Below are 13,859 nucleotides of genomic sequence, written 5' to 3'. Positions count from 1 at the left end.
CAGATACATATACCACTAGACTATCTCGAGGACGTGCACTAGTGATTTTAAAGTTTGGAAGGGTGGGAATCCAGGCTTCCTCCCAAATATTCAGAAAAGAAGGACCTGTAACATTCCATCGATTACCCTGTTTGATTGCTTCTCTTCCTGCTAACAAGCTTCTCCATCCCCAAGATTGCTTACCATTTTGGTTGCACTCCAGGAAGTTTGATGAAGGAAAATATCTTCCCTTTAACAACCTTGCCTATAAAGATATCGAATCCTACGTTAATTTTCCAGCTTATTTTGCCAACAATGAGAGATTAAATAGGTGCAAATCCTTGAACCCCAATCCTCTATCCTTCTTACTTCATGAAAGCTTCTTCCAATTAATCCAATGAATATTTGAGATATCCAGAGATTTTTGGCCACCAGAATCTCGCTGCAAGTTTTTGGATGTCATTAATAAAATTTAATGGCAGCAAGAAAACCGACATAACATAGGATGGGATGGCCTGGACTACTGCCTTTATCAAAATTTCTTTACCTGCAAGAGATAATAAATTACATTTCCAGCTTTGCAATTTATGCCACACTCTGTCTTTGATGAATTGCAAGGATTGATATTTAGACCTCCTCCAAGAAACAAGCAATCCAAGATAACGAGAAAGCATAGTAGACGTTGGAATACCAAGAATATCAGCAATTTGCTTTTGGAACAGTATAGAGTTATATTTGCTGAAATATATATCAGACTTCTGCAGATTAATTCATTGCCCAGAAGCAGTGCTGTAATTCTCAATTATAAGTTTAAACTTGGTTGCTTCTTCAATAGAGGCTCTCCCGAAAAGAAGGGTATTATCTGCAAACAGGAGATGTGCGAGAGTAGGCATATTCGCAGAATGCAATCTCATGGGTTAACCATTCTAACTCTGTCCCTTGGAGGCTGAATGGAGTCATCAATTTCATCCTTAATAGTTTGTCCTCTCTTCCCCTATCTCTTTTTATCACATTCACAGAAAAGCCAATGTTGTAGCTGATATTCTAGCCAAAAAAGTCTTGAAAGGGAAGAAGCCATACCATTGGTTTAGGGTGATTGTAAGAGGTTGTGTTTTGGATAGAATCTATGGTCATGCTAAGTTTTTCCTGGTCTTTATATTAATAAAATCATATGCTTATCAAAATAACTCTCTCCGAGTTTGTGAGCACACGGTCATAGAGGGCCAGCCATATAAACATGCAAATGCATTGCGGTCCATTCCATTTCCAAGCCAGACGCTATTTCTGGTCATTCTGCCAATCATAGCCTTTCACGAGCCACCAATAAGCCGTTTTGATAGAGAAGTTGCCAGAGCTGGACGCTTGCAAAATTATCGTATTCGGACCCAACAAAAGAGAAGGTACAGGAATTGCCGAGAGAAAAAGGATAGACGAAACAGCAAATATTTGCTAAAAGACTGCTAGTTCCAAACCTCGTTGCTCTCGATATATTTGTTCACCGTGTCATTCATCATCTTACCTGGAACTCTCTTAATGGCACTCTCAACAAGCTTAAGACCATCGGAGAGCCAGTAATTTTTTGTGGTAGAAATTAAATTTTGTAGTTTATCATTATTATTATTATTATTTTAGATTTGGTAGACGAAGAGATCCTCCAACTGTTTAATGGGTTTAATTTAGTTTTTGACTTGAAGTTTGCTTTTATATTTGAGCCACATGAAACCACCTTATTAGGTGTACCCATCACAAGATCTCAGCCGCAAAATGTGCATCACAGTCCAAATTTGTATCCTACTCGTTCGGAAATATTTTTTTTTTTAATTTTATTAAAAAAAGTTAATATAAATGTGTTAAATGTTTTCTTATTATATATATTTAATATTCAATTTTCAATATGTCACGCATTATTTTAGAAAGTAAATATCATATAATCATAAAATTGTAATTAAATTATATGACATATCATTAACTAATTAATGTTTTAAAGTACATATCCATAATTGCATTACTTTCGACACAAGTTTTCCTTTGTGGTCCTTTTGTGATTCAATGTTATCGTCTTTTCCTCTTCCTTAAATCTAACTTATTCTTTCCCTTCCTCATGGAAGACGATCTGTATTAAATGACTATCGATGAAAAAGAAGATATTGTTATCTCTAATAAGACCTCCAGAGATATTTTGATCGTCACTTATGATTTCTGTATAGTGGGGATGTTTCTCATATACAATCCAATCAATTTTCAGAATATGCAAACCTCTTTGGCAGATTTATGGCGGCAATCCTCGGACAGTTATTGCATTGAAGGATTTAGTTTCTAGTTACAAGCCGAACATTTTATTTTTGATGGAAACAAAAACTCTTAGTTCTCGTATGGAATTTTTTCATAATTTTTTACATTTTGATAGTTGCTTCTCAGTCAATAGACAAGGATTGGGAGGAGACCTTTCATTAATGTGGAAGAGTAGTCTGTTTTTGTGGTTGACTTTTCTTCAAATTTTATTGATTCGGTTGTTAATGTTCAATGGATGTTTACTAGTTATTATGGATTTCTGGAATCGCAACGACGGCGTCAGTCTTGGAACCTTATTCGAGCTTTATCTCGTAGAAACTCTCTTCTGTGGCTTTGGTCGGGAGACTTTAATGATTCATGCTTGAGAGATGAGAAAGAATGAGGAGTATCTTTGCTAAATTATCTTATGCAGGGGTTTAGACAGGCACTTGATGAACATTTTTGCCAAATTATTTTATGCAGGGATTTAATTTTGAATGATTATAAATTTTTGATAGACTCTAGAACTAATATTTCTGTTAAATGGGTTCGTCGTAATGTTATTTTAGCTGCTCATATTTTGGTTAGAGAATCTACCGAGCATAATCGTCTCTCTGTTTGGGATAATATTCATATTTGTTTGATGAAATTTTATTAATATAATAAGTAGTTTTACTTAAAAAAAAAAAAAACTACATCCATAAAAGCTAGGTTAACAATGAATGACGGAGGATCATTCGATTATATATTTAAAAGAATTTTTAAAGAGTGAGATGTGATGGCGCAAATCTCTTTTTTCTTGATTAAAGATTTCCAATTTAAATTCAGCACGGAATATTTTTAAAAATTAATCAGAGTTGCATCAATCTCTCAAACTACAGCATGATGAATATTATTTGTGGTCTGAGCAAGATTCAACAAATCCTATTAAAGATTAGACAATTTAGGTAAAAGTTGTCCTATAATATAATCATAATTCCCGTGTATTAATAAATTTTGTAATTAGATCATGTGATGTGCACACCTAATTTCCATTGTGGTTCATGTGGCCACAATATAAAAACCAACTTCTTCAAGTCAAGCATTAATCTAAACCACTTAACAGTTCAGAGAATCCTTTGAGAACAAAATCTCCACCCATGAAGAAACAAACAATAAACAAAGAAATAGAAAATAGACTGAAAATCCAAGTTACTGTGAAAATTAATTAATATTTTTATAAAGAATTTCGTTCCTCTTCTCTATATAAAGAGTAGGAAGCCACTATGGCCTCCACCCAAGAATCCTCTATTTCTTTCCTTTTCTTCTAAGCACAGCTCTCCTGCTTTAGTTCTTGTTCTTGTTCTTGAAACTAAGTTCCTTGAATCTTGATCTTCAGCTGCACACAGAGAGAGAGAATCCATGGCTGGTCTTCAACAATACTACTTTTTCCCAACTGATTTCTTCTACCCACGTCCGCAATCAGTTCGTGTAGATACTGCCCAGAAATCAGCTCTTCCTCTGCAGATTCAGAAGCGAGACATCTCCGATGATCTTAAACATCCTACAAGCTTAAGCCTTGTTCTTTCAGCCAACAATAACGCCAATAAGGCTGCTGCTGCTATTATCAAAAGCAGAAGTACTTGATCATGCATGTCTATGGGGAAACAAAAAAAGATATTGCATATCCATTTAGCAGAAGCAGAAAGGAGAAAGAAAGATCGATCCATAGGCAAAGCTTCATACAAAATCGATTTAATCTTTCAAATATATACATGCTTCATTTGTATCTTTCTTCATTTGTTGGTTATATACTTATCCAAGGAATTTGCAATTTTCTCTTTTTTTTATAAAGAAATGGAGAAATTTTCTTTTAACTGCTTTTCTTTTCCTGAAAATTCCATAATAACAAATTATAGAAATTGAAAGAATGTAATTAAAAATAAAATTATGGAGAAAAATAAAAATAGAAAGAAAAAAAAAAGAGTAAAAAAAGAGAAAAAGTATAAAAAAAACAATAGAAAAAAATTAAGAGATAAAAAAGTTAAATGAAAAAATAGGGAAAGAAAAAAAAATGAAAGAAAGTAAAATAATAAAATAAATGAATGATAAAAAATAAAAGATATCATATTTTACAAATATGTATTACTAGTGAATTTAGCAAATGAGTTTGCTATCCATCACTAAATTTTATAAAGAAAAATTATCAATCGATTAAAAATATATATATTAATAAATTTATCTTTTATTGATAAGTGAAAAACGTGAATTTTAAAAAGACATGAATTTTTTTTTAAATTTAGGAATGTAACTATTACTGTATATCATCCATTTATAAATTTTAACATTTTTTTTTATTTATCAAGATGAAATTTAGTGATAAATTTTTAAATTATTAATAAATTAAAATTTATTAGTAATTACAACACTCTTTTTAAATTTATTAACGAATTAAAATTCATTAATAAATTTTTAATAAATTTTAAATATCAATTATTTTATAAATTTATGAATTATTACTAAATCTTAAAATTTGTTAGTATTATCAATAAATTTTAAATTTTTTGATAAAATTTTTATATAAAATATTTGTTAAGATTATCAATAAATTTTAAAATTTATTAATAAATTCAATAATATTATTAACCGATTAAAATCTTTTACTAAGTCAATAAATTTTTATAATATTTATACTATTGATAAATATACATCCGATTTATTCAAGATTTTTTCATTTATATATTTAGGCAAAATGAAGCCACCTCACAAATTAGGTGTACGCATCACATATCTCAACCACAAAATGTGCACTACAGTCCAAATTTGTAATCTACACCTTCGTAAAATGCAATATAAATGTAACACGTTTTCTTAATATATATGTTACGCATTATTTTATCACAATTTAAAAGATAATTATGATATGATTACAAAATTGTAATTAAATTTTATGAAATATAATTAATTAATTAACAACTAATCTTTTTAATTGTTTTATTGACATGTCATTAATTAACTAATACTTTATTTCTGAACAAACACGTGCAGCATTAATACTAAGAAGGAATTACATCCATAGAAGCTAGGTCAACAATTAATGAATGGCGGTGGATCATCCTGCCATATAATCTCAGCTCCACCAATAAAAAATTGTTTAGCAATATAATAAGAAACATTATTAAAGACTCAGTTCAAACACATAGAATGCAGGAGAATTAAGTCATGAAACAAAGCATCAACCGGGAGAGTTTGTGGTGAACTCCATAGCTTACCACCAACCTGATTGGGCAACCAACGGTCATGCTAAATTCTCATTGAGGTACCAGTTCCAGTTAGCCATCATAGACCATTAGTAATACTATTTTGAACATCGATTATACTTTTCCAAATATAATTTGGTGGGTGTAAACAAATAGAATTGAATCGAATTTTAAAAAAATTCAAATTTAGTTTTGATATAGCCGAAATGAAACTGTGTCGTGATTGTCCATTTTGCAAGGAAGAGAATGTGAAGGGGTTGGTGCCTATGACAGCCACTCCGATACTCAAGTTAGTAAACTAAAGAAAATGGTGAATGCAATGAATTGCTTAGAACTCAAAAGTAGTTGTGTAAAAATGCGTACCTTGGTTTCTACGATCATTAATTTTTATACTGTAAGAAGATGAGGTTAATTATCATATCTCCTAAAAATCCTATTAGTACCAGCTAATTGGTAGGAAATCCCGTGATTGTAGGCGTAACGGAGATCTAAGATATAATACTTTTTAATGGTAACTTCCTATGGAGCCTCACCCTGTAGGAACCTGAAGTATCTAGGTCTTCTTTTTCCTCAATGGGATTGGATATCATCTTATCAGACCCTTACCATCTGACCCTATCTATGAGTGCCAGCGCATGGCCTACTTTGGGCGATTATTGTGTTATATCAGAAGTCTCTCCGCTGGTTTTCAATTTTTCATATTCAAAGGTGACAATTATATTGGGGCACATGACTTGTTTAGATTGTCCTTCCACAGTCGCATCACTTTGCCTGCTCTTAACATCCAGTCACGGTAACAACTTGAGGATTTTATTAATCAGGCTTAAACTCGGTCGTTAGTTTGGCGGATACCCTCCTATTGTCTTGGTCGTGAAATGACTTAGAGACTTTTTGCAAAATGGGACTAACACTCAGTCATGTGGCCTGGCAGATATCCGCTTTACGGCCTTGGTATAAAATGCCTTAGAAACTTGAAGCGGGACTAACATCCGGTCATGTGACCTAGCAAATACTCATCTTGTGACGATTTTTTGTGGAAAACATGTCTCTGTCTTTTGGGACTAACGCTCGAAGACTCGCCTAGCGATTATCTGCCTTGTGGCGCTTTTCGGCAGAAAACTTTGCCTTTTTCTTTTGGGACTAACGTTCGAAGACTCGCCTATTGGTTACTTGCCTTGTGGCGCTTTTCGGTAGAAAAACTTGCCTTTGTCTTTTGGGACTAACGCTCAAAAAACTCGCCTAGCGGTTACCCGCTTTGTGGCACTTTTCGGCGGAAAACTTGCCTTTGTCTTTTGGGATTAATACCGGAAGACTTGCTTAGCAGTTACTCGCCTTGTGGCGCTTTTTGAAAAAAAAATTTGTTTGTCTTTTGAAACTAACGCTCGAAGACTCACCTAGCAGTTACCCACCTTATGGCGCTTTTTTGTAGAAATTTGCTTTAGTTAACGGGACTAATCATCTGGTCATGTGGCCTGGCAGATATCCACTTTGTGGCTTGATATAAAATGCCTTGTTTAGCGGGATTAACACCAGAACTATGACTTGGTAGAACCCGTCTTGTGGCCTAGGTATAAGAATGCCTTGGAAACTTTGTAAAATGGACTAACATCCGGTCATGTGGCCTGGCGGATACTCGCCTTGTGGCCTGGGTATAAAATTTCTCATTGAGCAGGACTAACACCTAGATTGTGGCCTGACGAAATCTGCCTTGTGGCTTGGCATAAGATGCATTGTTTACCGAAACTTACACCTGAATTATGGCGTGGCAGAACCCATTTTGTGGCTTGGCATAAGATGCCTTATTTAGCGGGACTAACAGCAGAATTGGTCTACCGAAATTTGCCTTGTGGCTTGGCATAAGATGCCTTGTTTAGCGGGACTAATACTCAGATTATGGTTTGGCGAAATCTGTCTTATGGCCTGGAATAAGATGCCTTGTTTAGCGGGACTAATACTCGGATTGTGGTCTGGCGAAATCTGCCTTGTGGCCTGGAATAAGATGCCTTGTTTAGTAGGACTAACACCTAGATTGTGGCCTGGCGGAACCTGCCTTGTGGCCTTTTCTTGTCTCCTTCCTATCCTCGCCTCTCTAGTTCTTGATTTTGCTTTTGACTCGTCCTTTTGTCCTCTCTCAATACTTGAACTTCGTCATCTAGTCTTATGTACTTCTAGACTTTGCCCATTAGCTGTCGGTACATAGCAGCTGGGTTCTTTATTAGAGAATCCATGAACTTGGAGTTACGCGTTCCTTTTTTTAATGCTTCACATGCTATCTCATGATTTCATTCTTCCATCTGTATTGCTTCTACATTAAACCGTGAGATAAAGCTTCTTAAAGACTTTCTCTCTTCTTGATAAATCTTTAGCAAGCCAGATGAGAGCTTTTTAGTAGGTATATAAGTAATAAATATAGATTTAAATAACATAACAAATTGTATAAAATTTTGAATTGAATCTGGACTCAGATATTGGTACCATTTCTGAGCCAAGCCTGTGAGTATTAATAAAAACACTCAACACAATACGAAATCATTGACATCCTGAAGTTGCAACATTGTTTTAAAGATAGCTAGGTGACTTTTGAGATCTGTTGTTCTATCGTATTTGTCTAAACTTGGAAGTTTAAACTTAGCGCGAAATACCTTTGCCAAGATTTCTTCTGAAAGGGGCGAGACATCGTCCAGCCCATAATTCTCCTCCTGCTCTTTCTAATACCTTTGTGCAGCCTGTATCAGCTTCCAGTCAATATCCTTTGGAGTGTCGTCTGACGACTCCTCTTCCTCTAGCTTTGCCTTCCTCTTTGACTGCGTTCGGATTACCTCTGTCTAAGTCCTTCAATGCGCTTCCTCCCTTATCCTGGGAGCCATGAAGGAGACCTCCTCGCGAGCTTTATACTGCTGAGAGCGGCCTATAGTTTTTTTATGTATTGAAGCATCTACTCATCATTTAGGTTGCTCAAATCAACCTCATTGACTATCGATGGGCTATTTTGTCCATTACTAGAAGTGGAGGAAATCATTATGCTCTTATTGGCAGTAGTCTTAGCAACAACTCGTGAATTATCAGTTATTTTGAGAAAAGAAAGATTTATTTTTAAGAGAAAGAGAATAAGAGAACGGTTTTAATCCAAATAAAGATAATTCAATGGATTTTTTGATAGCGGAACCAAATGATGTGGCTGAAATGAAGCTATGCTGCTATTGGCCACTCTACAAGAAAGAGAATGTGAGGTGGTTAGAGTCTATGGTAGTCACTCTGACGCTCAAGTCAGTAAACTGAAGAAAATGACGACTGTAAGGAATTGTTTAAAACTCAAGAATAGTTGTGTAAGAATGTGTCCCTTATTTTTTGCGATCATTAGCTTTTATATTATAAGAGAATGGAGTTAATTATCGTATCTCCTAAAAATTTGGTTGGTACTGACTAATTGGTAGAGAATCCCATTATTGTAGACTTAATGAAGATCTAAGATATAATATCCTTTAACGGTAACTTCCCATGGAGCCTCACCCTATAGGTTGAGAGGGCGAATCTTGACGGAGACTTGAAGCGTGCGAGTCTTCTTTTCCCTCAGTGGGATCGGTATCATTTGATCAGACTCTTACTACGTGACCTTATCTTCGAGTGCCAGTGCATGGCCTACTATAGGCAATTATTGTGTTATATCGGATTCATTAAATTTTTTTTAAGGTCAAGTTAAACTTGAATTTTTCTCATTTCGAACTCGAGTCGATTATTAATAAGTTTATGTTTAGTTTGTTTAACAATCTGAATATTTGTAAATTCTAAGAGTGTAACTAAAATATGCATAATTTAATTATAGAAAACTTAAGTTTGGTTCATGACATTTATGCAAGGGTTGACCTTATTTCTCATATGATATTAATCTTAATCTGCTTAAAGAGATTACTTAATAAAACTATTCATAAATCTACTCATGAACTCGAAAACTAGTCAAACTCATAAGTTTTAACAAGACAAATACTTCAGAGTTAAAGTTTGACTCGTTTACTAAATGAGTTTAAAAACCAAGCTCGAGTTTAGCCATTTAGAAACCAAGTTGAACTCGATCGAATTTTTATCGATCGAAATCTCAAATAACTCATGAATAGTTTGATTCATTTACCCTTTATAATTTGGAGAGAGAAACCCAAGTTAACTCAGAAACTAGTACCATGAGGAAAATATTTTATTTTAATTAGCACTTTGAGGTGTTAACATTTCATTTAAAATTTAAGACTCTGTATCTGGTATTTGTAGTACTAAAAAATTTAATTAATAGAAAATATTTTCTTAATTAAAAAAAATATTTTAAAAAAATGACTTTCTCTTTAAAAAATATTTTCTTGATAAAAAAAATCATTTTAAGGAAAATGGCTTTCAAAACTCATTTTCTATATTTTGAATTTATTAAAACATCTATATATATAAATTTATTAATAATTTTATTTTTTAAATTAAAATTAAAAAAATAAGTTATTTTAAATATTTTTTAAATATAATTTATTTTCCATAAATAAACAGAGTCTAAATTATAAATTTATTTCGAATAATTGAAACCAAATTCTTTAAGTCTATGTCTTTTGGAATTTGAGATGTTTAGTATTTTTTTTTTAGCTCTTTTTAAAACACCATTTATTTCATTTAAAATAAAAAATATTTTACATATTTCTTAGTTTTTGGAGCACTCCAAAAAATTTAGTTAAGATAAAATTTTTTTTAATAAAAGAAAAAATTAAGTCATTTAAAAGTAAATATTTTTCTTTAAAAATAAGAAGTTATTTTTCATATTTTGATAATTTTATATTAAGACTTATATATATAAATTTGTTAATATATTTTACTTTTAAAATTAACAATAAAAAATAAATTATCTTATTAAAAAATAATTTTTAAAGAAAATACTTTTAAGATAAATAATTTTTCGTAAATAAATACAAAATAAAATATAAATAATCTGAGACCACTAATGTCAAATTTTTATATTAGTTTAGGATGATATTTATGTTTGAATTAATTTTTAGAGTAATTTAGTTTTTCTTGTTTAAAATAGTATAAAAAACTTTTCATTTTATGTTGAGCCTCTTAAGCTACATTTATTTTATAAAAAATATTTTTTTAATTTTTTATAATTTAAATATTTAAAAAAATTTAATTAATAGAAAATATTTTTTTTAATTTAAAAAATAAATTATTTTTAAAAAATAATTTATTTTTAAAAAATCATTTTTTATATTTTAAAGTCTTTATTAAGATTTATATATAATTGATTGCAGAAGTGAATATTTCGCAAAAATTTAATTTTTTTATCAAATTTTTTTGTTTAAAATATATTATTTTTTTAATTTATAAAATTTTAATTTTTAAAATAAATAAAATAATATATAATTTTATAAGAATTAATTCGATTTTTTTATAAATCATATCAAGTGGAGGAATAATAAAATATATTTTATAGAAGTTACTTACAAAATATAATTAATGAATTTATTGAAAATATATATATATTTGTCTAGTTTGCAAATAATAATTTATATGTTAAAAAATATAGCAAACATTTTTCAAGAAAACTATTTATTTTCTTTTGTTTAAATGCAATGTTAAAAAGTAAAGTTTGTTAATAAATTTAGATATAGAAAATCTGATAGTCCTTGGTATGTTTTTTTTTTTTTTTTAAATCTGAATTCTATTAATAAAATTAAATTTTATTTTAATTTTTAAAAATTTATTTATTTAAAATCAGTTTAAATATAATTTTAAATTAAAAAATAATATAAAAAATTTATTAATATTAATAAATTCATTAAATATTAATAGTTTAATATTAAATTAAATTAATTTTTCAAAGAGATATTCTTAATTAAAAAAATAAAAAATAAATTTAAAATTAAAAAAGATAAAAAAAAATTCCTCAAATTTAATTAAGTAATTTTGATTCAAATAATTTTAAATGAAATTATTTTTTATAAAATTTTAACAATTTTAAAAATATTTACTTCTAATTCAAAATCAATTCTTATAACAATTCAAGCGAATTCTTATAAGAATTCAAGCGAATGAATTCTTACACAAATAGTTTTGTCAAACAAAAAAATTTAAAAAAAAATATTTAAAATGAATTCTTATACAAATAATTTTTCCAAATAAAAAAATTAAAAAAAATATTTTTTAAAATTCTTTTAAAATTAATAATTCCAAATAATGCGTTAATAACAATATCAAAGTGCAAAAAATGCTCCTGCTTTGAATATGGAAAATCATTTGCTTAATTTTTTTAATATAAAAAATATTTTTCATTAATAATTTTTCTAAATACCTAAATATCATAAAATATGAAAATGATTTTCTTAAAAATCTTGGTACACACTGGTTAATTGCTCCAGCTTACTCCAGCTTCAAATTTTAAAAAATTTATTAATTAATTTTTTTAGGTTAATTTTAATTATTAAATATTATATAAAAATTTAAAATATTTTTAATATAAAAAATTAAATAATAAATATTTTTATAAAATTAAAAAATAAATTAATAAATTTTTACATTTTATATCACTTCCATTCCATAATTTTTATTTATTTTTTAACACTATAATAATATATAAATTGAATATTATAATTATATTTAATTTTATTTTATTTATAAAAATATCTCAAAATATCTATTAATATTTAATAAATTTTAATTTATTTAAAATAAATATAATTAAAAAATTAATAAAAGGTTTATTGGTTAAAAAGTTTTCAGTTTTATAAGTTGTCATACTTATAATTTAAATTTTTAATTTTAAATTAAAAAATCTTAACTTTTAAATGTGTTGTAATTATAGTAATTTTTTAAATTAATTTTGATCATATTTAAATTAATTTATTTGTTGTGTCATTATTTTTATTATGTAAATAATTTCATTAATTTAAATTAAATTTTTATTAAGATCTTAAATTCTAATTACCTAAAATTTTTAATAAAAATTTTTATTTAAGTACAAGCGAATGAAATATATCAATTATATAATTTAAGAATTTTATATAATTAAGAGTAAAATCTTAATTAAAGTTTAATTTTAATTAATTAAATTATTTATGTAATAAAAATAATATATAATAAATTGGATAAATTAATTTAAATTTCACTAAAATTAATTTAAAAAATTGTTATCATTATCATAAATTTAAAAATTGAAACCTTTTAATCTAAAATTAAAAATTTAAATTATAAATGTGAAAATTTTTGAAACTAATAGATCTTAATAAAAATATATATAAAAAAATAATGGATAAATATTATAGGACGAAGTAAAACACTTAATAAATAAAATTAATAAAATAACTAATTAATTTTTTTTATTTTATAATTTTTATTTTTCTTTTATTTTATTATTTTAAAATTATTATTTATTTTTTCATACTATTATAACATACAAATTAATTATTATAATCTTATTTATTTTTATAAAATTCTTTAAAATATTTTTTTAATAGTATATAACTAAAAAATTAATAAAAAATTATATTTTTTAATACATATAAAAAATAATATAGATAAAGATTACAAAATAAATGAGATATATTGTTTAAAATATTAAAAGATATTTTAATACGCCATCCGATTTATAATTTATAATTATTTTATTTTTTATACATATTAAAAAATAATATTTGAATAATTTTAAATATTAAATTTTATTAAATATTAAAAGATGTATTAAAAAATATCTTAAAAATTAAATAGCATTATAATAATTAATTTATATATTATTATAATAAAAAAGTGAGATAATAATTTTAAAATAATTAAAAAAATAAAAATTATAAAACTATAAAAATATATCTTTTAAAATTAAAATATTGATTAGTTTCTGCTACAAATGCGCTAAATATAGTAAATATTTTTAAAAAAATTAAAAATAAAAAAGAATATTCTTGAGAATAAAATCTCCACCAAGGAATCGAGAAACAAATAAACAAATAGAAAATAGATTGAAATTCCAAGTTACTGTAAAAATTAATTAATATTTTTATAAACAAATTGGTTTTAGTCATAAAAGCCGTCTCTTCCCCCTTCTCTATATAAAGAGTAGGAAGCCACTATCTTCCAATCAAGAATCCTCCCTCACTTTCCTTTTCCTCCAAGCGCAGCTCTCTTCCTTTAGTTCTTGTTCTTGAAACTAAGTTTCTTGAATCTTGATATTCAGCTGCACAGAGAGAGAGAGAGAGAATCCATGGCTGGTCTTCAACAATACTACTTTTTCCCAACTGATTTCTTCTACCCACGTCCGCAATCAGTTCGTGTAGATACAGCCCAGAAATCAGGTCTTCCTCTGCAGATTCAGAAGCGAGACACCTCCGACGATCGCCAACATTCCACAAGCTT

At 28.2% G+C, this 13,859-nt stretch overlaps 1 protein-coding gene across 1 annotated transcript; it reads left to right on the top strand.

Moving 5' to 3' along the window:
- Positions 1-3,539: 3,539 nt before the first annotated feature.
- Positions 3,540-4,082, top strand: LOC110621673. The gene has a single exon (XM_021765950.2). It carries the CDS (start codon positions 3,652-3,654, stop codon positions 3,874-3,876), a length of 225 nt encoding a protein of 74 aa, XP_021621642.1. The 5' UTR covers positions 3,540-3,651; the 3' UTR covers positions 3,877-4,082.
- Positions 4,083-13,859: the final 9,777 nt, after the last annotated feature.

Source organism: Manihot esculenta, chromosome 8 (assembly GCF_001659605.2).
Source record: "Manihot esculenta cultivar AM560-2 chromosome 8, M.esculenta_v8, whole genome shotgun sequence".
Lineage (NCBI taxonomy): Eukaryota > Viridiplantae > Streptophyta > Magnoliopsida > Malpighiales > Euphorbiaceae > Manihot > Manihot esculenta.
This window is presented reverse-complemented; position numbering and strand designations above follow the sequence as displayed.

Excerpts from the sequence above, each read along its gene's own strand:
- LOC110621673 (XM_021765950.2), top strand. The coding sequence starts at position 3,652 with ATGGCTGGTCTTCAACAATACTACTTTTTCCCAACTGATTTCTTCTAC.